The sequence below is a fragment of the Mesoplodon mirus genome (assembly GCF_964341445.2).
Source record: "Mesoplodon mirus genome assembly, chromosome: 8".
Classification (NCBI taxonomy): Eukaryota; Metazoa; Chordata; class Mammalia; order Artiodactyla; family Ziphiidae; genus Mesoplodon; species Mesoplodon mirus.
The window spans coordinates 35,684,494-35,711,333 of NC_138984.1; the positions used below are offsets into that span (position 1 = coordinate 35,684,494).

Genomic DNA, 26,840 nt, shown 5'->3' on the forward strand with positions numbered 1-26,840 from the left:
TATATCATGTCTTTCAATTCATAAGCTAAGATACCAAGAAAAGCTCTTTAGGCCAGCTCACTTCTAAATACTGTTTCCAGAGTAGTAGTATTAGGCCACTGTAGACCTGACATTTGTTGGCATATTTACTTCTTTCTGGCTGCATTGGGTCTTCGTTGCTGCGTGTGGGCTTTCTCTAGTTGTGGCGAGTGGGGGCTACTCTTCATTGCGGTGCATGGGTTTCTCATTGCAGTGGCTTCTCTTGCTGTGGAGCACAGGCTCTAGGCACACAGGCTTCAGTAGCTGTGGCACACGGGCTCAGTAGTTGTGGCTCACGGGCTCTAGAGCGCAGGCTCAGAGTTGTGGTGCATGGGCTTAGTTGCTCCATGGCATGTGGCATCTTCCTGGACCAGGGATTGAATCCATGTCCCCTGCATTGGCAGGCAGATTCTTAACCACTGTACCACCAGGGAAGTCCTGGCATATATACTTTTAAACTAATTTTTTCACCAGAAATTTTAAATAGTAGAAGTTAGGAAATCTGTAACATAAGAAGTCTAACTTATTAACTGTTTATACATGATGGCTCCCAAGAAGAAAATCCAATGAATGTTAACTATTTAATACTGACACTCAAAATGAATTAAAAAAAAAAATCTCACCTTTGGGAAGTATATCAACAATAGAAGAAATGTGTTTTGAATCATTTACACCACAAACATTTGGATCATTTTCTTTAAGAAATAACAATTCCAAGTTATGCTGAGTTGATACCAAAGAGGGGCTATCAGGTGATGTCTTTGACATGATATTGTCACACTGTATTTTCTCTTTATCTTCATCATCATCATCATTTGAAGTTAATGGTACCCTAAGAGCAAGTAAGAATGAATGAGGAATTTTGTATTTTACAAAAATTATTTAGAAAATTACATGGATAGTTCTTTCTATATCCCATTTATTTAAGATCCAACCACAAACCCACCCTGATACCATTTTGTGTTCAGTGAAGGCAATTATACCATTTTGTGTTCAATGAAGGTAGGAAATAGGTAGTTTCTAATAGTACAGAGGAGTAAAACAGGAATGCTTCTTATCCCCTTAACTCCAGTGACTCCAAAAGGAGATAAATGGTATAATCACTGGTTGAGCTATTAGGACAATAATATTAATGAAATGAATAAAGTTCAAACATACTTATAAATATTTGTCTATAATATTTATAATTTTCCTGTAATTAATTCTATGGAAAAGCCAAAACTCTTCCTCTGGTTTCAAACAAGTACAACTTGTATGTAAAGTTTTGTGTGTAATAAAGTCTGCTATGTTTCCAAAAGGTATCCATGTAAACTAAAGCCATATTCCTAGAGTAGTTAAATCTATGGGGGGAAAAAGAAATCTATGGAAATAGACAAAAATGACCTTTTTGAATTCAAAGAAGAAAGAGTAATATGCTCCAATGATAAAGATTTTGCTTTGTATGCTGCACAAATCATAGATATTTCAAAATTTTTGATAATGATAAAAATAAATACTAGAAAATATTTGTTAAAAATTTAAAGGCACCTATTAGTAGAATAGCCATTGGGAGGAAATGTCTATACCACTTGAAGAAACAGGTTAGCAAAAATTGTTTATTTTACAGAGGAGAGGTTCTGCTTCAGGTAATGGCCAAATAGCTACTATTGAATCAACCTTATCAAACATAATGAATATAAATTCTGGACAAAATATTAAAAAAACAACTACCCGAAGTCACTGGAGAGTGAATAAAAAGCAACTAGATACAGAAGAGGGGTTGGCACTTAGAAAAAGGGTGAGCTTCTCACTGTTTACAAACCTCAGTCAGTGCCACATTTTGTAGAAGTTAGAAATCCAGTCTTATTATTATTAGTTCAAGGTCAGAATTCAGGGTAACTACAACTGCTGTAAAGTGTGTGTGATGGGAGAAATAACAGGGAAAGTAGACAGGGAAGCCCCAAATTTTGTGCATAAACTCTCTCCAAATCTCTAGCTCATTCCTGAATCACATATATGAGAAAGATTCCAAGCGGCCCAGCTGAGGATTATAGAACTGAAATGAGATTTCATATGTTGTTCATCACAGGGAAGTAATAACAAGACTGAGTTTAGATAAGGTAACTATCTACTAAAATAAAACATCAAACTTGTTGGAGGAATATACCTGAATCCAGATTTTCTACAACACAGGAGTCACAATGTCGGGGGTACAATTCAATATTATTCAATATATGAAGCAACAGAAAAACATGATTCAAACTCAAGAGAAAAAGATAATCAACAGAGAATGATCCAAATAAATAAATGGCCAATAAGCACATGAAAACATGCTCAGTATCATTAGTCACCCAAAAAATCCAAATCAAAACCACAGTGAGATACCACTTCATATCCACCAGGATGGCTATAATCAAAAGGGTAGGTAATAACAAGTGTTAGTGAGGATATGGAGAAACTGGAACCCTAATACTTTGCTGGTGGGAATGTAACACAGTACAGTACCTTTGGAAAACAGTTTGCCAATTCTTCCAAAAGTTAAACATAGAGTTATATGATCCAGAAATTCCACTGGTAAGGGTACACCCAAGAAAGTGAAAAATATGTCCACTCAACAACTTTTATATGGATATTCATAGTACCATTACTCATTTACAGCCTAAAAGTGGAAAGAGCACAAATGCTCATTAACAGATAAATGGATAAACAAAACGTAGTTTATCCGTACCATAGAATATTAACCAGTCATTAAAAGGAATGAAATACTAATATGTGCTATAATATGGATGAAACTTGAAAATGTTATGCCAAGTGAAAGAAGCCAGACACAAAAGGCGACATATTGTGTGATTCCATTCATATGAAATGTCCAAAATAGGCAATCTATAGAGACAGAAAGTGATTAGTGGTTGCTGGGGGCTGGGGAAGAAGAGATGAGAAATGACTACTAATGGATATAGTTTTCTTTTTGGAATGATGAAAATATTCTTGAATTGGAGAGTGGTGAATGTTGCACAACTTTGTGAATATATTAAAAACCACTGCATTGTATACTTTAAAAAATAAACTTCATATTATGAGAAATTTTATATTATGTGAACTATATCTCAATTTTTAAAAAATAAGTAGAAAAAAGGAAATAATAAGGTGCAGACACCAAAGAAATATGAAACCGAAAAAAAATTGAGGAAAAAAAATCAAAGAAACCAAAAGCTGAGTTTTTTTAAGAGATCCATAAAATTGACAATACTTTAACTAGTTTGATCAAACTTTACTGTCTAGATGAAATGGATAATTTTCTAAAAAGACAAATATTTTCTAAGTTGGCCTCCAAAGAACAGAAGATCTGAAAAGCCCTCCATATCTATCTAAGAAATGAAATTAATAATTAAAAACTCCAGACCCACTTCTCTTATGAATTCTCTCAAATACTTAAGGAAGGAATACAATTGTACAATTTTTTTCAGGAAATGGAGGAAGAGGGAATGCTTCTTATCTCATTTTACAAAGCCAGCATAACCATTATCAAAACCTATCAAATATATAATAAGAAAATTATAGACCAATATTCCTTATGAATATAAGTACAAAATTCTTTAAGTAATTATTAGCAAATCAAATCCATCAACCCATAAAAACAATAATAATCCATTATTATACACCATGACCAAGTGGAATTTATTCTAGGAATGTAAAGTTGGTTTAACATTAAAAAAATCAAAGTCACATTAACAGAACAAAGGAGAAAAGTTATGATTCTCTCCACAGATACAGAAAAACAAATTTGACAAAATTGAATACAAATTCATTATTAAAACTCTCAGCAAACCAGAATAAAAAGGAACTTCCTCAACTTGCAGAAATGGTGCCAACTTTTCAACAGTAAAGACAGAAGACAATGAAATGATACCTTTAAATTGCTAAAATTTAATAACCTAAAGTTTTATAATTGCAAACATAATCTTTAAAAATGAAGGTGATATAAATATGTTTCCAGAAAAATAAAAGCTGAGTGGATGCATTGCTAGTACCTGCACTAAATAATAAAGGATTTCTTCAGGCAGAAGGAAAATTATCTCAGAAGGAAATAAAATGCAAGAAGCTTATTTGTGAATTTTACCTCAATAAAGCTGGAAAAACAAAAAATAAAATACAATTAAAAAGGAGCATACAATTAAAAAATGCAGGAAGGAATATGAAGAAATTGGAAATGAATATTGACTACACAAAACAGTGAAAGTAGTTAATTTGTGGGATTAAAATTTATGCAGAATGAAAATACATAATAATGACATAAAGGCAGGACACAGGAATGTCGAGTTGAAGTGTTCGAAGGTGATAGCATTACTGAGGAATGTTAATATAATAATCAGTATTAGAGTATAATAAATCAAGGATGAGTGTTACTATCATTAGGGTCATCATAAAGGAAGAGAACTTAATAGACAAGGAAAATTAAATTATGAAAAATATTTTATTTCAAATGAAGTAAAGAAAGGAGAGAAAAAAGGAACATAAACAGGTGGCTCAAATATAAAATAACTAGATAGCAGATATAAATCCAACTCTCTCAGGAATTATATTAAATGTAAACATAACAGCTATTCTAATTAAAAGAGATGATATTACATTAAAGTCATTTTTTTAAAAAAGGTAAACCTACATGCATTTTAAATATAACAGAGTTTGAAAGTATAGAAAAGGACATACCATGGCAATGTTATATCAGACAAGTAGACTTTAAAGCAGTATCATTTCCAGAAATATTTCATATTGATAAAACAATTTATCAGGAAAACAGATCAATCCTAAATTTATATGCATCTAGTAACAACTTTAAAATATATAAAGCAGAAAACTGACAGAACTAAAAGGAGAAATAGATAAATCCATAATCACAGTGGTAGACTTTAATGCACTTCTCTCAACAGCTGATAAACAGACAAGAGAAGCAGGAAGGATAATGGAAAGTCTGAACAATATAATCAGCAAACCTGACATGATTGATGTATAAAAAATACTGCATCCAACAGCCACAAAATACACATTCTTTCCATGTGTACCAAAAATATTTACCAAATTAGACCAAGCTGTGTTCTAATGCAAGTCTCAATAAATTTAAAACGACTAAAATCACTTGAACTATATTCTGTAATCACAAAGGAATTAAATTAGAAACCAAGAAAAAGTAATTAGAAGAAAACACCCAGCTACTTGGAGATTAAATAATCTTGTAAATGATCCATGAGTCAAACAATGTGTCTGAACCGAAGGTAATAAATACTTTGAAATAAATGATAATAAGGATACAGCTTATCAAAAAAAGTGGGATGTAGCTAAAGGAGAAAAATAGCCTTAAATGTAGGCAGCTATGCCCCAACAACTTCATATTTTTTAAAAGGCTTAAAAACAATAATCTAAACCATTTTAAGAAACAAATAATTACAGTAATAATAAAACTTTTAAATTGAAAAGATAAACACAACACTGTAAATCAACTATACTTCAATAAAATTTAAAAAAGAAAAGAGATAATAAGAAGCAGAATAAATGCAATAGAAAATAAATTTACTAAAAGAAGGATCAACATAACCCCAAAGATGATTCATCTTTGCAAAGATGATAACACTGATAAATCTCTAGGGCAAAACTAATCAAGAAAAAAGTGAGAAAAAACAAATAGCCAATATTGAAAGAGAACATCATTCTGTACCCTACAGCAGACATTAAACGTGTAACTAAAGCTATTCTGAATGATTATATGCCAATAATTTGATATTTTAAATGAAATGGACAAATCTTTTTAAAAATTAACAAACCTGACAAAAGAAGAAATAGAAAAGCTGAATATTCTTACATCTATTAAAATGGGATGTTATCAAAAATGTTTCCACAAAAAAACTTCAGGTCCAGATAACTTCTCCCAAATATTTAAAGAAAAAAAAATTTTTTACACAAATACTTCCAGAAAATAGAAAGAGGGGTATTTATCAATTCACTTACTGTGACCATCATAATATAAATATCAAAACTTGACAAAATATATTATAATAAAAGAAAATTATACATCATCTTCATTATTAAAATATATGCAAAAATCCTTTAAAGGATTAGCAAAATAAATTTAGTGATATATATCAAAGGGATATATCATCAGGAGCAATTCATTTCAGGATTGTAAGTGATTTAACATTAAAAATATCAATTATAATTCATTACCTTAGTAGAAAAAATACAAAAAATTCATTACATTAATAGAAAAAAAAGAGAAAAATATTATCTTCTCAATAGTGACAGAAAAAGCATTTGATAAAATCCAACAGCCATTGATGAAAAAACTCTCAGCAAACTAGGAGTACAATGGAACTACTTTAATCTGATAAGGAGAATCTATAAAAACCTGAGAGAAAACATGTTAAATAATGGGAATACAATAAGAATACCCACTGTTAGTACTTTTATTCATTACTGAACAAGAAATAATCAGACCAACAAGGTAAGAAACAAAAGATAAAAGGCCTATAAACTGGAGAGGCAGGTGAAGGGAAAACTGTTCTTATTTACAAATAATAAAATTCTATTAATAGAAGATTTTAAAAAAACTATGGACAAACTATTAAAATAGCAATGTCAATGTAAACAAGGTTAATATTCAAAAATTAGTTGTATTTCTATATACTATCATCAAAAAGAAAAAGAAAATTTGAAAACTATCAAGAATAGCACTAAAAACATCAAATAAGTAGGAATAAATGTAAGATGTGCAATAACTGTATTCTAAAAGCTCTGAAACTACATACATAATATCTAAAAAACAGAGTGATATACCATGGTCATGGATGAAATACTCAATTTTATAAACTGTCAATTTTCCCCAAACTGAACTATATTCTACATAATCCCAATCAAAATTCCAGGTGTGTGTGTATGTAAACTGACAAGCTGATTCTAAAATTCACATGGAAATGCAAAAGGCCAAGAATGGCCAATTAATATATTTTTTTAAAGCATAAGTAACTAAAATAGAGATTCAAACTATCAAATATCGAGACTTATTATAAAGTTAGTAATTAAGATAGTGGTTTTGACAAAAAGACTCATGTAATGGAATAGTGAGTTCAGAAATAGACCCATACATATCCAGTCACTTGATTTTTTATACAGATGACACTGCAATGAGATGGGGAAAGGATGGTCTTTTCAATAAATGGTTCAAGGTCAACAGGATTTCCACACTAAAAAAATAAATGACTCTTCTCTCACATCATACCCAAAATTCTAGGTAGACTGAAGATCTAAACATGAAAGGGAAAATAATAAAGCTTTTAAAAGAAAACATACATAGGAGAACACGTCATGACCTTGCAATTGGTAAAGGCTTTCTTAAAAGACACAGAAAGCATAACCATAAGAGGGAGGGGGACAAATAGATATAGATATATAAATTGGGTTCATCCAAAGATACCATTAAGAGAGCACAGAGGCAAGCCACAGAGTAACAGACATTTGTATGCACAAAGAATTTATACACAATGTATAGAAAGAACTCCTACATATCTGCCAAAAAAAAAAAGATAACCTGCTAGAAAGAAAATAAACATATAAACAGATGCCTAACTTCATTAAGTATCGGGAAGTTAAAACTTCAGCGTAATACCTCTACACCCCATATGGCTAAAATGAAAAAGACAGACAATAACAAGTGTTGCTGGAGATACATAACAACAGGAATTCTCATATATCGCTGTTAGAAAGGAAAACTGGCATAATCCCTTTAGAAAACTGCTTAGCAGTTCCTTCCAAAGCCAAATACATGTAAACCCAGCAATTCTACTCCTAAGTATATACCCAACAGAAATGTATACATATATTAATCAAAAGGCAGATACAAGGTAGAATTATTTATAATAGACCAAACCTAGCAAAAAAACTAATAACAGAAGGATGGATAAATTATAGAATAATCATACAGTGGAATACTACACAGCAATGAGAATGACTGATCTACAACTACATAGGACAATACGGATGAAATCTCATGAACACAACGTTGAGTTACAGAAGCCAGAGACCAAAATCATACATCCTGTATGATTTCATTATAGGAAATTCAAAACTAGGCAAAATTAATTAATCTACAATGTCAGTAGTCAGGATAATATTTATCCTTGGGTGGGTGATGAGTAGTGACTGGCAAGGGGCACAAGGCTATCTGAGGTACTGGTAATAACCTGTTTCTTGGTCTGGGTATTGGCTATACCATATAGTGTTCACTGTGAAAATTCACCATTCTCTAAAGATTTTTGCACTTTTCTAAAATGTACATTATACTTCAAACAAAAGTTTACTTATGGGCTTCTCTGGTGGCACAGTGGTTGACAGCCTGCCTGCCGATGCAGGGGACACAGGTTCGTGCCCCGGTCCGGGAAGATTCCACATGCCGCAGAGCGGCTGGGCCCGTGAGCCATGGCCGCTGAGGCTGCACGTCCAGAGCCTGCTCCGCAACGGGAGAGGCCACAACAGTGAGAGGCCCGCATACCGCAAAAAAAAAAAAAAAAAGTTTACTTAAAAAAACAAAATAAAATTTTCTGGAGGGCAAGTTAACACTTGATTTATACATTTACATGAAATAATGCATGCATAATGACAGCCAAGATTTTCTTGAAAAAGAACTGAGCACCTACAAGACAACAAAATGTACTATTTTAAAACTATATTAATTAAAATGTACAGGTGCAATGTGGCGCCAGTACAGAATAGAAAAAACAATGGAACAAACTGGAATGAATAGAAAATGACAAAGTGGATAAAAGAATTCTTTTTTACTATAGTACAGATACCACTTCAATACATAAGTGCACTTTGTACACTTAAAAATGCATTAAACCTATAATTTATGTAACAGAAAGAATACTGTCTAAAAGAGACAATTCTGATCAATGCTATTAATTCAATGAGTCATTTTACCTCTCTGGACCTCAGCAACTGTCTTTAAAAGTGATAGGTTTGAAATAGGGTATTTACTAAGATTATAATCAAATTAATCAAGAAATGGGAATTTTGGTCAGGAGAATAGTAATGATGAAAGTTTATTTTAAAGTCTGAGTAGTATGCAAGATAATAAAGGTAGAAATAGTTATCAGATTTACCCAGCAGACAACATGAGGCCAGTGGTGACCTGGAGGAAAAGAAAGAACTGAGGAGTAGCAGGGTTCTATAGATGACCTTGGTTATTGAATTGATGGGTAAGTTTCCTTGGAGCCCTGGAAATACAACCTGTAGCAAGATACCACAAACCATCTCATTTCTACCTTAACAGGAAACTACAGGTTTATGAAACCTGAACATTGCATAACACACACAGATCATGTTGTATGAAAATCTAAGTATTCTGAAACAGTGTAATTCAAACCTATGTAACTCAAGGTCTACCTGTGCCTCTTTCTTCTCTAGAAACTATGGGAAAGCTGAATATTATTTCAAAGTTTAAAACTGAATTCTATTAGATTTTATCTTCAATTTCTTTCACTGGTACAATATTGACAAGTATTTCATTATTTATTTTTAAATGTTTTTCTGTTTCAAGGAAGCAAACCAAATAAAAACTTTTCGAAGTCCAATTCAGGTAAAAGTGCACCAGTCAGTATTTAACCACGTTTTGAAGCAATTACCTTGCAAATGGAAGACGCATCAATTTGCACTGTTTACTAACCCGTTTCTTCTTGCTACTTGGCAGAAGAAAGGGACTCTGATGGAACTATTTTTGAAAAAGACAAAGAAAATGAAAATGAATGAAATTTCTAATCTCATTAGATCATGTTTGTCATTAAAGTACCAAATTATACAAGGATACTAACAGTAATAGAACAATTCTTACGTGTAGCCTTCAATAGTTTAATGAGAATAATGTGATGATAAGGTTAAACACAGTTCATCGTTAATCATGCTATACAAAGATAATCACTACTAATATTTTGGTATATAACCTCCCAAACCGTATTCTATGCCTATGAATAAATACACACGTCTATACTCATGCATATACAATATTTCTACATATACATTTGACCCTTGAAGAACATGGGGATCTAGGATCTACCTCTATTTTTTTCCTCAATAGTTTTTCGATTGTGTACATCTTTTTAAAAATAATACAAATTCTTCCCTAATTTGAAATATGACTTTTCTACTAATATCTTTTATGTTTTTGAGTCTGTTTTGTCTTGTGTTCCATGAGCTGTCTAATCCTGTGTTACTTTTAACCGAAAGCTAATTTTTATATAAAAATTTCAATAACTAATTATATCAAATAATAATGTGCCGTTAGCCAATTAAAATTAATATTATCTCCATTCCTTGGTACAAAGTTTAAGATATGCATCTCTAACCTTGATGCTACTTAACTAATCTCAATTATCCTCAGTAATGCTAAAAATATTACACTATTTAGACACAAGTTCTACTTACCTCAGAAAGAGTGCTCATTTCAATTGCAGTTATCAAGTTATTGTTCATGAGTGCTTCTATTTCTATAAGCTTCTTATTCTGAAATAAAGAGCCTTCTAATCAACTAAGATTTGGAGTTTATTATACCATACATTTACAAATACCATCAGTTGAGAAGACTTAAAAAATAACAGATCACATTAGGCTAAAAAGGTGCTACACTGCATAGTTCAGACACAGACACATATGCAGACGTTTTGAATGCTTTTGAGCTATCAATCATAAATTTTCCTACTTTTTTTTTTGGCAGCACCACGCGGTATGTGGGATCTTAGTTCCCTGACCAGGGATCGAACTCGAGCTCCCTGCATTGGAATCACAATGTCTTAGCCACTGAACGGCCAAGGAAGTCCCTTCCTACAGTTTTTAATCTTCTCATAATAATAATACATCATGTGGCAACTGAACACAGTTTGTCAGCCACAGGAATTTAACCTCCAAGAAGTTGAGTAAGTCATTTTTCCATTTTACATTAATTTCTACTCATTTTGGAGTTAGAGCTATAGCTGTAGCTGTAACCTAGCTAAGCACTGTCTCTAACTGCCCTGCTGTGGACAGAGTTGGAAGTTGGAAGGAAAAGCAAGGACTACAATCTTCATTCTATTTGGCTTGTAGCCAGTGGAATGTTGCCATTAAGAGAGAATACAAACACTCAGGGAACTTCCCTCCTTTCAATTCACTGGAGGAATTATGCCCATCTTCTTAAAACATATTAACGTAGGGCTCCCCTGGTGGCGTAGTGGTTGAGAGTCCGCCTGCCAATGCAGGGGTCGTGGGTTTGTGCCCCGGCCCGGGAGGATCCCACATGCCGCGGAGCGGCTGGGCCCGTGAGCCATGGCCGCTGAGCCTGCGCGTCTGGAGCCTGTGCTCCGCAACGGGAGAGGCCACAACAGGGAGAGGCCCGCGTACCGCAAAAAAAAAAAAAAAAAAAAAAAAAATTAATTAATGTATCAAGTCTTGCTTATGATAAGCAATCAAATGTTGATCAAGGTATTATTAGTTTGCAGAGCCACAAGTACACATTTAGAATGTAGATTCAAGACACCTATTTTATTACCCATTAACAGTTTGTCCATTAACATGGCACACTCTTTCAATAATTTTTTTACATTAATTACAGGTTTGAAAAACATTTAGAGCTTCTAAAATAATACAGTGTTAGAATTCAAACACAATATAGTTTCCATACCAAATTATTTAGCTTTAGACGAAGAAATGTGTTCTCAAAATTCAATTTTTCCACTTCTTTTTGCAATAGCATCTTTTCAGTTGTAACTCTTCGAGAATTCTCTTTCTCTCTGCTAAGAGCCTGAGCTAATGCCCTGTTGTTGTGCTTTAAAGAAATTTTGAAAATAGAAGAATTGTCTGTAAAAAAATTGTAAGAGTTAATATTGAACATCTTAATTCATTTTCATATTCCTTAATAAAACTACTTTGGACAAAACATATTTCAGTTTGTAAGTTTTAGCTGAAGTTAGAAAAGAAGAGCATGACAACACAGATGGAATTTTGAAAAAAATGTACCCAGAGTTTGGAGCTGAAGAAATAAAAGCTAGATAGAAGGTGAATAAGAGTTGTGAGAGATGCAGAATGTTTGTGAATACAGAGTTAGGATTAAGAGGACTCTAATACAGGGCTTCCCTGGTGGCGCAGTGGTTGAGAGTCCGCCTGCCGATGCAGGGGACACGGGTTTGAGCCCTGATCTGGGAAGATCCCACATGCCGCGGAGCGGCTGGGCCCGTGAGCCATGGCCGCTGAGCCTGCGCGTCCGGAGCCTGTGCCCCGCAACGGGAGAGGCCACAACAGTGAGAGGCCCGCGTACCGCAAAAAAAAAAAAAAAAAGAAAAAGAAAAGAGGACTCTAATATAGACACAGTATTCTAGATAATTAGATCAGTCACAAAAACTAAATCTTGATACTTGTTGCTCTGCCTTCCTTCCTACCTTTGACTAGGAGGTAAAATGGAGAAGCTGATCCCACAGCTCTAACTAAAGATGTCCTAGAGAAATTAGGGTAGCCAATCTGTGAAAATTTTAGAGCCAGTTTCTGTGGCTCCAGAACTGAATTAATGTTCCCAAAGTCCATTTTTCAAAACCTCAAGTAGAAAGGCAGCATACTTACTGTAATGTCGGACAGATCATCTAAACCCTGGGGGATCTTCTACCTCCACCTTAGATATCCTACCTCTTATTTCTAGGCATCTATTGCAATCTAAACTTGATCCCTTCTCTTTACAAGTACTATGTAAATATAATTTAAATCAGGATGCTTTCCTGTTGTTAGCAAAAGAAATTTAATTGTGAATTCCTTGGTAACGCTCACCTTACATAAAGTGTTCCCTTAGTACACCTAAAACATAATTATATTTTCATAGTTTTGATTTACATGCCACTTTTCAATAACACATCCCGTGGATTTAAAGTTACAGTATATGTAATATGTTTTATAATAGTAATATATATTTTTATGTAATAGTATTAATAGCTATAGTAATAGTAATGGTAGTAATAGTTTATAATACTCTTTTTTTAAATACTCAGGGAAAGCTTGGGCGTCTGAAAAAAACAGAGTGCAAAAAGTACTTTATTTTTAGCACAAAGAAAGTAGATTCAGACAGCCATCTTTGACATATCAAGTGGAAATAGACTAGAACCAGTTTAGGACTTCCAGAAGCTAAAGGTTAATAACATTTTCCTGTTGCACTCCTCAGACTCAGTGTATTCCTTCATAGCAGTGGGCGTGCAATGCTCCTGCCAAAGAGAATAGGAAACTGCCACTATAGAAAGTGGTCTAATACAAAAGATGGTCCTAGAGACCTAGGTAGGAGCAACATTACGATTTAAAGATACTCAGGAGGTTGGGCTATTTCACAAGGCACAATTACTTTTCACACGTGTTGATCAACAGGAAACCTCCCCCAATCCTGCTAAGATGGAAATGAATCATTGAGATAATTTTCAGAAGTAATGAAAATTTATCTTGGGGCGTTTCCCTTTCTTTTTTTTTTTTTTTTTTTTTTTTTTTTGCCTTCTTACATCTTAGCTCCAGAGTCCATGAAACACCATATCCAAAGAGCTCAGTGCCCTCATGATGAGCTTTGGTTACATAAAATCACCCACTACAGCACACAATCTGGGCCAACCACCTCTAGATTACCCATCATCCAAATGCTGCAACATGTCAGAAGGACAATCCGTCACTTTTTTCAGCTCTTTTTCAGAAATGTCACGTTGGTATTTTCTTTGCAGTGTAGGAGGTAGCTGCCTTGGGCCACCCCAGCCTCACTGCTGAAAATTCAGCTGTCACCATTGACAGTAAATCATCATAACCACCCAACAGGAGTTGAAGGAGACAGGAAGAATTGAATAGAGAAAGTCTCATTTAACAAAATAGTCATTTTCTATACTTGAAAAAGTATCAAATACTATATCAATTCTCCAGAAAAAAGTAAAAATGTGAGTATACTTTAAGACTAGTAACACTTACTTATTATTTTTGTTTTGATTTTTGAAGCAAGAGAAACATTCAACTTAGCAGCCTTTGACATTCTTTTCTCTTTCACATGTCTTTTAATTCCTGAGGTAAAAAGTGAACCAGTTTCCATCACTGGGTACTCCATCACTGAAGTAAAAAAAGAAAGAAAGCAGGAAATCATAGTATTGATTAATAAAGGGAAAAAGGATAACTGATAAATACATTCTAAGAAGTAAATCATGACTTAAATAATATACTTTGTACATAAGTATTTGCAGAACCCTTCATATAAAATCTGAAAGTATGAATATAATCAAAAGTGCTTTAAAAGTGGAATCCTAAAAAGGTAAATGACTGTTTTTTCGTTCAAACCTATATCATTATATCTGCCTGCCAGGAGTTAGGCTAGGCACTGGGGACAAAAAACAGGATACAGCTGTATAGGAATGCACAGTCATGGAATGCACATCCAGTGTGGGCACAGACTCAATTGTGATGCAAAGTAAGAAGTGTAACCTTAGAGACATGCACAGAAGAGATATACCTAATCCTATGGGGACTGTTCCCACTTCATCATCGGACATACACTCCATTTCTCTGCAGCCTTTACAGCAAAACTCCTTTAAAAAATTGCCTATACTCAGTTTCCAATCTTTTTGTAACTCTATTTCACTCAGGCTTTCACTCAATTCCAACAAAACTGCTTTTGCCAAGGTTTCTAATGACCTCCACACTTCTAATCTAATGGTCAGTTCTCAGTCCGCATCTAACTTGATCTAAGAGCAGCATTTAATGTGGTTAATTTCTCTTTCCTCCTCAAAAACGATATTTCCTCAGCTACCAGAACACCAAACTCCTGGGTGGTTGTTGTTTTTTTTTCCCCTAGCTAACTAGCTGCTTCCTTCCAGTCTCTTTTACAGATTCTTCCATAAGTTCTCTCCTTGGATTTCTTCTCTTTATCTACCCTCAATCTTTTGGTGTATTTTATGTATTTAAGTCATGGCTTAAAATACTACCTAGAATCAAGAACCCCAAAATTTATGTCCTGTCTGGATCTCTCTCCTGAACTTCCCTGGATTCATATAGCTGTCTACTCCACAATTCCACTTGGATAACTAAAATAGCACATCAAACTTAACCTGCCCAAACCTGCTTCACTCGGAGCCTTCCCCACTTCAGTTAATAGCAACTCCATCCTTCCAGTTGCTCTAGTCAAAAATCTCTCTCATCCCAATTTACCTTCACAATGCATTTAGAATCTGATGACTTCTCAGTATCTCCACTGCTACCAACCTAGACTAAGGCACTAACATGTCTCACCTGAATTATTTCAATAGCCTCTTACCTCCCTACTTCCACTCCTGCCCTCACTACAGTGTATTAATCTATACTATCTAAAACTCTCCACCACCTGCTCTTCTTCCCATTTCTATAACTTTAAACTCCTCCTCCTCTCCCCCCTAGTCCATTCCTCTCAAGCCACAGTGGCCACCAAGATCTAACTGCTCCTGACATATGCGAGGCATTCTTCAGCTTCAGGTCCCTTGTATTGGGAGTACCCATTCCAGGGTCACTTACCACACAGAGATTGAGGTACAGTCATTCCTTGGTATCTGCAGGGTACTAGTTGCAGGATTCCCACAGATACCCAAATCCACCATGCTCAGGTCCGTTATATAAAATGGCATAGTATTTACGTATAACCTGGGCACATCCTTCTGCATAGTTAGATTACTTATAGTACCTAATACAATGTAAATCGTTGTAAATGCAATATAAATGTTATGTAAATAGTTGCTCGGCAATTAGCAAATCAAACTTTGCTTTTTGGAACTTTCTGGAATTTTCCCCAATTTTTTCCTTCAGTGACTCGGTTGAAGGAGATGATTCGGAACCCGAGAGTCGGACAGGAGAGCTGACTGTATTATAAATAGTGGTTAGTCTGTGTTGGTGCCCCAGTTCTAATATTTCATAGCTACGTGATCCTAGCGTCTCCAAGTCTCAATTTCCAGACTTAGAAAATTATAAAAAGTCAGAGCATCTCATTGTAGGGACTTAATGAGCCAACGCATATACAGTGACTAGTACTGGACGTAGCACAGAGTGCTCACTAACATTACCGATGTATTATTACTCTGTAGCTCTTGTCTGGCTAGCATCTCGGCTAAAGCAGAACTACTCAATCCCACATCCAATTCTCCTGAATTGGATTCCTCATCTAGAAAAATCATAGTCCCTATTTGCCTACCGAAATCCTACCTGTGCGTCAAGACCCAGTTCTGGTTCTAAGTTCTTCCCAGTCGTCTATCACCGCTTCGCCTTCAGTCAGTCTCCCTTTTAATCGAGCACTCCAAAGGAAAGGGCTCCTCCAAGAACTTGAGTAAGCAGTCTCTAACATTCATTCAGCCTATTTACTGAGCGCTCACAGTGAGCCAGATACTGTTCTAAAAGCAGTAGAGCAGTCAGATAGACAGAAATCCCTTCCTACAGGAGCTGGGTTTCTGCCTGCCGGCTGGCCCCCCTCACGAAGCCGAGAGCTCAAGTCCCAGGGGCAAGAAGCAGTGACTTAGATCCAAACCAGGGCCTTCCTCAAGAAGCCCCTCCAGGCCAGCACTGGGCCCGGGGGCCGGGATACCCGAGGCGGAGTGGGCGGGGCCGCCCGCGGCTCGGCGGACCAGAGACCCGGGAGGGCAGCGCCGGGAGGTTCGGCTCGGGAAGGGCATGGGTCCCGCCAGACAGGGCAAGGCCACGCCAAATGTCACAGGTCACGGACTTACCGCTTTTTCAGCGTCGTGGGACCACCACTCAACTCCCGGAGCCCGGCGCTCGGGGCCAGGGCTTGGGTTTAAACTCCGTAGCCGTTAGCGGTTGCCTCGTCAGCCAATCAGGTCCCGAGAAGGCGGCGCAAAGCAGTTTGGTTACCAGGAAGTGGGAGGTGGAAGGGGCGGGATCTCGCAGCGGGCGATGGAAGGGGGCGTAGCCAGGCAAGCCAGGGGCGACTCAGCTTGGGTGCTAGGCCTTGAGCAGGTTCTGTTGCGCTGTCTCCTAATGTTTTTGAAAAAGAAAACGCTCCTTTGACAAAGCTACCTTTGTCAGTCAGATGTTTAAAAGGCTTGACAGCCACCTGAAGCCTGTTGGAAAGTTTTTGTTGTTTCTGACGTTACACTGTGAGACTGCCCGCCCACATTTTACCAGTTCTTCTGCATCTTTGCACTATGATGCCAGCAGCGTCATTTAGTTTACACTTAAAAGCCCTCCCCATTTTTCTTTTAACTTTTCGAGGGGAGAGCGGCAATGAAATTTCGTTGAAAATCCTGGATCTCATTAATACTTAGGTCTTATACTAATGGTTTGTTTTAGCTAAATATACAAGAATGGCATTTTCTGTGATTCAGAGCTACACAAAAATATATATTACTCACTTTATGTTACAGGTCAATTAGCTTAGTTTCCTTTCACGAGTGACTTTCATAATCCATACAAAGAATTTAGAAAAACTATACAGAGAATAAAATTTCCTCTTTGTATGCCATTAGACTGAAAACGAAAATAGCTTGTTAAATCTAGAATTTAATAATTAATTATACAGTGATGCAGTCAACTTCATATTCTTGTCAATATTTTGTTCATTTGGGGACATTTGAGAATCACAACTTTCCATTTTACTTTACAGAATCTAGACAAATGATGCAAAACATGGTTTTGAGTTAGATCTTAAATATATTTCAAGATTGGTCTCCATAGAGATCGAGCTACGTGAGTCTTGTGTAAGTAGAACAGTTTTTATTGATTGGCTGCCTGCTATAATAAGTCTATACTACAGTAAAAATTTCAATAATAGTGGTTTAAAATGAAATACATCGATTATAGAAATTTCTGGTTATCAAGGGGTTAACTAGCTCTCTATCTTGTGTACCCATCCTGACACATTAAATGCTCAATATATATTATATGTACCTTATTTCAGAGCAGTTCAGGGAATTTCATGAACCAAATGCCTGTGAATTATAAAAAGCTCTTGAAAATGTAAATTCTTATCATACAAAATCATAAACCTAAAAAGTGTAATTGACTGGGCTGAATTTAACCTGACCTCAGCTTGCTTTTAGGTCATTTGCCTCTTGGGTGGAGGTAAATGGATAGAGCCAGAAGCCCTGGGCTACGAGTTTGAAGATACAGTTAGCTGTATCTTGAACACACATTACCTTTGGGTTCTTTGTTCCAAGCTCCTTATCTATAAATTAAATGAGCTCACAGTTGTGTTGGGATACTCTCTTGCACAGGGCACTGATTTTGCTCCTTTCCATCTCCTTAATTTTCGTACTCATTAGTTACCTAATTTTCTCTACCTAGGAGTAGATTCCAGTCAATTAAAATTTGATTGTCCTGACCCATACCCCAAACACACACCAAAAAAGAGGAAGGAGGGAAAGGGAGAAGAGGAAAGCTTCCTGCCAAACAACAATAAGAATGAACAATCCTGTTTACCATCTCAGCACTATTAAAACAAAAATCATCCAGGAAAAACAGTCCCTGAACAGGAGCCACATAGAAGCACGCTGCAAATCAATAAGCCAATAAAACAAAGTAGAAATAGTGTACGTATATTTTATTAAACCATCTGATCCGATAATCCATATCAGTCTGGCAGGTTGAAAATTAGCCCAAGAAAAATTAACCTAATCTGATAGAAGCAGAAAAGGACACTGGGTTATTTAAAGCATTTCTGGAGAGTATAGAGATACAGGCTTGGAAAACAGGCAGGAACAGGGGCTCTGGCAGCGGACAAGGACCCAGCCACAGTCACAGCCTGTGAAGCCAGCAGTGGCTTTGAATGCTGCTGTTGGGACCATCACTGCTGCTATGTCTGGGAAAAGTGGGCATACTGTATGGCAGTGCCCTCCACCCCTGCCACTTGGCATCGCTAGCTCCTGTTGCTAGGCCTGGGTTGGGTGTGCCTGACTGGTCAAGCCTGAATCACAGACTACAAACCCTAGCTGCAAGGGAGTCCTGAACATTCAGCCTGTATCTGGCTTTATCAGATTCTTAGTGAGAGGCCATCTCTGCCTCCCACCTAGACTCAGGAAGGGCATTTTGAGCTGGGCAACCAAAAGAATGACAAAGGTTTGTTTCAGTATTTGATGCTACCTTACTACAACCATTATTTCTATTCTCATTAATGAGAAGACTTCCTGCTATGCCTGGTGAGGGACAGGTAATAATTATAATTGCAACAGACAACATTTATCAAGTGCTTACCATTTCCTAAGCCCTGTGTCAGGCCCTTTATATGGCTTTTAAGTTGTCACAACGATCCTATGTGGTAGGTACTATTATTTCCTTTTTATGGTTGAGGAAACTGAGGCACAGAATATTTGAATAACTTCTGCAAAGTTTAGTAAGCAGCATAGGCTGGGATTTAAACCCAGGCAGTCTGGCCTGGGCCTCTTTAAAAGAGGATAAGTGACTTGTCATCTGCCACTTCGGTTTCGAGGCATGGTGTCCATCACGTGAATTTCATCAGGCTGCCTGCTTGCCAGCCTCCTCTTTTTCTTCAGTATACATTTTTGGGGAGTCCCTTTTGGCATTATGCTAGAGGTGAATATCAGTGAGGCTGATAGGCAAACTATCCATTCCCATACATTTCTATTAAGTAGAGACTGGAGGTGATTTGAGACCGTTTCTTTGATTTAGGCAAGGACAGGGAAGATGTAATAGGGACACCAAGCATTCTTCTCTCAGCTCAAGGTATATGTATGTGTGGAAGGAGGCTTCTCTGGGGAAGGATAAAATAATCAGGGGTCTTGGTGTATCATTTCTGGCCGCATAACCTCTGGCAGTAGTTCTCACTGCAGCTGTTTCACCTACACACTAGTCCACGTGCTGGACTATATTGAGAGAGAGGGAGGGGGTGGGGGCAATGTCTACTTCCCAACCTCTACTCTGTGCCTCCAAAGGGAATTCCAAAAAGACTTAAGCATTTCTTTCCTCAAGATTTCCAGTGACAAAATTCAAACCATACAAGCTGGAAGCTTGGGGAGGGATTGCAAAGTCAGCTGTTGTGCACACTAGCTTTACTAAGGGGCTTACATTTACATGCACCATCCAACAACGCAGGACCCTGAAGCCCACATCTCCAGAGTTCTCTCCATGAGGACATTCCCCTGGCTGTTGGAGAGGGTCCCAAGAGGTCTCTGTCCACACCCTTCCTTATCACATATCCCATCTCCCTTCTACCCCTCACTGCAAATGCAAAGGAATAGCAGCTGTGGATAATAATGAATTCTGCTGTTTTGAAGTCCCTTTGGGATGTGTAGGAGGTAACGTCCAGCAGACACACAGGTATAAAACGTGGAGCTCAAAAGAGATGTCTGGGCTTGGGAGTCGGCAGTGAACAGTAACAGAAATCAGTGGAATCGATTAAGTTAAGGAGGGAGAGTGTTTAGAAGCCCAGGGAGAGTAGAAGGTAGAACCCTGGTAAGCATCAGTGCAAGGAGGAAAGATGAAAGGGTAGCAAGAAAGGCAGTGAGAGGGAGGAGGAGACATAGGCTTCACAGAGACCAAGAGAGGAGCTCATTTCAATGAGGAGACAGCCAGCTTTGTCTTATGCAGCTGGAGATGTGAGCACAAACAGCTCCGGGGTCAACAGTTAGGATGCAGCAGAGAGGATGCAAAGATGAGGGAGCAGACAATTCGTTGAAGATGAAAAGAGAAGTGACAATAGCTCTGGGGCATCCAGGTGGAAGGAGGGTTTGTATTCTTTGCATAGGCTGGGGGAAGGGTTGGTAGAAAAGGAGAATGGATGATACAGGATGGTGGAGCAGAGTTCCATGGATGCAGAGGTTGGAACAAGGGCTAAGCCATGGGCTGAAGGGTTGCCTCTTCCTCTGGGGCAGGAAGAAAAGATGAAAGACCAGATGTAGACATAGATGAGTTTAAAACAAAAGTGCTTTGTAAGCTTTCAAAGTCATACGAATATAAGACTATTACCTATCATTTTATTTAAAACAGTTGCTTCCTTAAAAAGCCATCTCTACATTTAAAACATTTTGATGCTTTAATTTAGTAAAAACTAAGGTCAGGGACATTATTTAGATAAGCACCAAAAACTTCCCCATCTCTGTAAACAGTTTCTCTAACAGAATGAAAGGAAATAATTAGTTTGTGCCTAAAACTCTCAGCTGCTATCTTATCAACCACTATACGAGGTTAGGATCTCTTAAGGTACAGTTAGTCATGGAAAGAAATATAAAAAGCACTGGGTTCAAACTCGGTTGCCTGCTGACTAAAACACTGTGGAATTTAAGAGGGAAAAGATAAATACACTAGATTGCAGATTTCTCCCAAAGTAAAAATTTAGACAATGAGTATAAATAAACTCAAACAAATAGGGTCATCAAATCAAATTTTTCTCAGCCAAGGCAGGAGCCTATAAGTAGCTAAATATTTATCATAACATTTGGCTGTAGAAAACTTTGCTACATTCACCATTAAAGCAAATATGAAGTACTTTTCTCAATTAAAGGACAACTCAATTGTTTAAACTCACAAAACATCATGTATCTTCTCTATCATCCTAATTTTATTAGGGTTGATGACATAGGTGGTTTTCTTAAGATCATATTTGCCATTTTAATGTGTAAGTAATGCACTATATAGAGTGGTAGAAGTTAGAAAAAAAGGATAAATGGCTAATAGGTGCTAGGTCCTATGAGGTTATAATGATGGAAAGTTTGAGCTGTCAAAGAATTTTAGAGACAACGAGATCTGACACATACAATGATAACAACACAAGGTGGTCCAGGTTCATTGCCACGACAGTAGCAAAGGAAAGAATGATTCCTACTTGGTTGTAGACCCAGGAAGCCACACAGGGGACAGTTCATGTGACCTGGGGGTTGTAGTAGGTTGAAAAAATGCCCCCCCAAAGATATATTGACTTCCTAATCCTTGGAACTTGTGAATGTTACCTTATAAGGCAAAATCATGGATGTTACCTTATTTTGCAAAAGAGTCCTTGAAGATTTAAGGATTTTGAGATGAGGAGATTATCCTGGATTATCAGATGAGCCCTAAATCTCACCACAAGTGTCCTTATGAGAGACAGGCAGAGAGAAATTTGACACACAAACTCACATGCAGAGAAGGATGGAACAGAAAGAGCTGCAGTCACAATCTCAGCAATGCCAACAGTCACCAGAAGCTGGAAGAGGCAAGAAACAGATTCCCCTAGAGCCTTCAGAGGGAGTGCAGATATGCTGATCCCTTGATTTTGGACTCTTGGCTGCCAGAATTGTGAGAGAATAAATTTCTGTTGCTCTAAGCCACCCCGTTTGTGGGAATCTGTTATAGTAGCCACAGGAAACTAATACAGGGGTCTTAAAGGATGAGGAGGGTTTCACCAGATGAGAACTACAGCATGTGGAAAGGGGCAGTTTATTTTGAGAGAAGGGTAGGATAAAGGCAATAATATGGACAAAAATGAGTAAATTTTCTAACGAATAGTTCAGCTCAGGTATGATGTAAATATAGAGGGCTAGGTAGGAAAAGAAAGATGGGGCAGTTATCTCGCAATAAGGACACAGGTACATTTTTTGAGCAGAAAAAGGACATAATCAGTCCTATGCAGAAGATATACTCTATCAGCTTGCAGAAAGGTTTCTGGACTTGTTGGAATAATTTACAGTCTATATAACATGGAATTATATTTACATTTTTTAACATTTTATTTTGAAATAAACTTGTATTTTTATTATGATACTTTTTATTCTGACAATTTCACTCTATAGACTCCTTTAATCTGGAAAAGTTACAAATTCTTATTTTGTCTTTCACGACCTTGACATTTTTAAGAGTACAGGCCAACTAAATTATACTGTCATTCTATTTGGGATTGTCTGATATTTCCTCAGGATTAAATTCAGGTTCTTATTGGGCAAAAGTAGCATGGAAGTGATGTTGCGTTCTCGGTATATATCAAGAGCACATAATGTTGGTTTGCAACGTGACCTTGATCACTTGATTTAAGTACCGTCTGCCAGGTTTCTCCGCTGTCGACTTGCTATTATTTCCTTTATGATTAATAAGAATCTGGTAGGGAGACATGTTGAGTGTATATAACTATTCTGCTACTAATCAAAATTTTCACTCAGTAGTTTTAACCTCTACTGATGTATCTTGCCTGAATCAAGTATTTCTGTGATAGTTGCCAAATGGTGATTTTTCTAATTTTATTATTTCTTTTACTGATTGGCAAGAGATTTCCTCTCCACCCCTATCTGTCTGTATACATATCCATCAAATAATATGGGCTCATCTATCAGTATTTATCACCACCTATCAGTATTTATCAGTATGGACTCATGGATTCTTATTTTATTCAATAGATTATAATCTATTACTATCATAATTAATTTTCACAAGCCAATGGTCCCATATTTGGCCAGTAGCCCTTCAAGATGATTCCTGTGTCCCTTTGACAGTCCCCATCATTCACTGAACACTCTTACTTTCTGAAACAGCAGGATATTTCTGCCTCATTTTGTACTTTCTCAGTCCCAGCCTCAGTCAATCAACCATTTCACCAAGAAGCTCTGTTTCTTTTTCCTGGAGAATGGGGCAGAATGGGTTTAGAAACCAAAATCTAGGCACTCGATATGCCCATTGCTACTGGGGTGTCATTGGTTCTAGGTTCACTCAGGGGACAGAGCTTGAAAATCTATATACATTTGTATATACATACATGCATGAATATAAACATATCCACATTTCTTTCTTCCTATCTATTGATCCACCTATCCATCATCTATTTTAATTTTTTTTTTTTTTTTTTTTTTGCGGTATGCGGATCTCTCACTGTCGTGGCCTCTACCGTTGCGGAGCACAGGCTCCGGACGCACAGGCCCAGCGGCCATGGCTCACGGGCCCAGCCGCTCCGCGGCATGTGGGATCCTCCCGGACCAGGGCACGAACCCGTGTCCCCTGCATCGGCAGGCGGACTCTCAACCACTGCGCCACCAGGGAAGCCCGTATCTATCATCTATTTTAAAACCCATGCATTCACACCAATACTTTCCATTCCAAATAAAAACCATAGGGTTCATTCTAGCATTTTCCTTTTTAATGTATATAACTACTTTTCTAACAGTGAGAAATTTGGTTCCTATTATTTACAATATATTTACTTTTTGCTCAGTCCTAGAATACATAGAAAGTAACTTCAGAGTTGCTACCCCGTACCTCTGTGAAAACTTAACTAGACTTGAAAATTTATTTACTCTTCTTTTTAAAATCTTAAGTTTAAGGGTATGTCATCAAATACAGTGATCTAAAGTTACTTGGATTCCCAAGTTTTCCCCCTCGCTTCAGCGTGACTACGCTGTTCATTTGAATTATGGTTAGGTTTACTTAGGTCTACTTGTATATAGCTTTAGAGTTTTTCCCTATCTTTATGTGCATGTATGTTTATTTTCTTATGTTTTAGTATGCGAAACATTAACTAGTTTCAAAAGCCAGAAGTTTATAAATAGGTGTATTCAAAAGTGTCACTCTCTTCCTTTCTTCTTTCTGTTTCTCACTCCTAATTCCTTACCATCTGTGTTAGTTTCCTATTGCTGCTGTAACAAATTACCACAAACTCAGTAGTTTTAAATAACAGAAATTTATTCTTTGATAGTTCTGGAGGCCAGAAGTTTGTAAGGAGTCTTATGGGGCTAAAATCAAGGTGATAGCAGGAGCAAGCTCCCATGGAAGCTCTAGGGGAGAATCTGTTTCCTTGCCTTTTCCAGTGTCTAGAGCTGCATTCCTTACATTCCTCAACTCCATTTTCAGAACCAACAGCATAACATCTTCTGACTCTGCTTTCCATGTCTCATCTGCCTGTAGTCAAATCTCCCTCTGCCTGCCTCTTATAAGGATACTTGTGATTACATTTAGGACCTACCTCAATAATCCCAGATAATCTCTCCATCTCAAGATACCTTATTTATTTGTTTATTTATTTATTTTTTTTGGCCGTGCCGCAGGGCATGCGGGACCTTAGTTCCCCTACCAGGGAATGAACCCTTGCACCCTGCACTGGAAGTGCAGAGCCCTAACCACTGGACTGCCAGGGAATTGCCTCAAGATACCTCATTTAATGATATCTACAAAGACCCTTTTTCCATATAAGGTAAACATTCACAGGTTCCAGGGTGGCCATTTTTTTTTTTTTGCGGTACGCGGGCCTCTCACTGTTGTGGCCTCTCCCGTTGCGGAGCACAGGCTCCGGATGCGCAGGCCCAGCGGCCATGGCTCACGGGCCCAGCCGCTCCGCGGCATATGGGATCCTCCCAGACCGGGGCACGAACCCGTATCCCCTGCATCGGCAGGCGGACTCTCAACCACTGCGCCACCAGGGAGGCCCCAGGGTGGCCATTTTTGGTGGCCACTACTTAGCCAACTATAGGTATCTAATCTTAATAGTTTCTTGTTTATGCTTCCTGTGTTTCTATTTGTACAAATGATTAGATACATGTATGTTTTCTCATTTCCCATTCTTTCTTACACAAAAGGTGACATAGTATAAAAACGCTTGCATTTTGTCTTTTTCACTTAACAAAATATCCTGGAAATCACTCTACATTAGTTCACAGAAAATGACCTCATTCTTTTTACACCTTCAGAGTACTCTGTTGTATGGATGTACCACAGTTTATCCACACACTCTCCTATGTATAGGGATTTAGGTTTTTTCTGATATTTTGTAATTACAAATAATACTACAATGACTAACTTTGTGTATAGGATTTTCATACTGTTGGAGTTGTAGCATTGGGGTAGATTTAATTGGCATTTCACTTATAATGAGTGATTTTTGAAGATATTTTCATATTTTTGAGAAATGTGTATGTGCAAATTGTCTCCCTGTTAGTAATTTGACTCTTATCATTGTTTATTTTTTGTTGTTCAAAAGTTTTTTTTTAACACAGTCAAATGTATCAGTTTTATTTTGTATTGCATCTGAATTTCAAGTCATAGTTAGAAAGTCTTTTCCTACATCCAGGCTATAGAGAAAATCATACATCGTTTCTTCTAGTACTTACAAGGTTTCATCTTTGACATTTATATCCCTGGTCCATTTGGAGTTTATTCTTGATTATAATGTGAGACTTGGTTCTAATTTTATCTTTCTCCAAATAGCAAACCAGTTGTCCCACCAGTATTTATTAAAATGTCCATCTTTTCCCAAGTGATTTGAGATACCATGTTTGTCACATACTAAATTTCCATATGTATTTGAATCTATTTCTGGGACATCCTATTTTATTACACTGGTCTATTTGTCAATTTATGCACTAGCACCATGAGTAGATAAACAAACCAGATTTATAGTGTATTTTAACAACTGGTAGGGCTAGTATCCCTCATAAACTTTTCTTTTTCAATGTTTTCCTGGCTATTTTTTCATGCTTATTTTTCCATATAAACTTTAATAACAACTTGTCTAAGTCCATAAAAATCTTATTGGTACTTGTTAAATTTATAAAATAACTTAGATAAAACTGGTATCTTTATGACATTAAGGAATGTCTTTCATTTGTTTCAAGTCTGTTTTTGTATCTTTCAGGAGTGCTATAAAATTTTTCTCATATAAGATTTGCACATTTCTTGATAACTTAATTCTAAAACATTTTATCTTCTGTTACTACTGTATTCTCTGCTTTCAGGGTCCAAAGTAAAAATATCCATAAGATCTACCTTATTAATTATGCTATTTACATCTATATTTCTTTCCCTCACATTTTTTGTTTACTTGGTCTGCATGTACTGAAAGTGGCATATTAAAAGTTTCCTGCTACTAACGTATTTCTCTCCTTGTTTCT

The 26,840-nt window shown here is 36.8% G+C and overlaps 1 protein-coding gene across 1 annotated transcript in view; it reads right to left on the minus strand.

Annotated features, from left to right (window-relative positions):
- Positions 1-26,840, minus strand: part of SGO2 (shugoshin 2) — a 47,050-nt gene that overhangs the window by 12,637 nt on the left and 7,573 nt on the right. Inside the window, exons 2-7 of the mRNA XM_082630500.1 lie at positions 16,755-17,022; positions 13,990-14,124; positions 11,693-11,868; positions 10,465-10,542; positions 9,669-9,754; positions 642-850 (exon numbers count right to left, since the gene is read on the minus strand). Of these exons, the coding sequence (XP_082486626.1) occupies positions 642-850; positions 9,669-9,754; positions 10,465-10,542; positions 11,693-11,868; positions 13,990-14,122 (682 nt within the window). The 5' untranslated portion in view covers positions 14,123-14,124; positions 16,755-17,022. The remainder of the gene's footprint in view (positions 1-641; positions 851-9,668; positions 9,755-10,464; positions 10,543-11,692; positions 11,869-13,989; positions 14,125-16,754; positions 17,023-26,840) is intronic.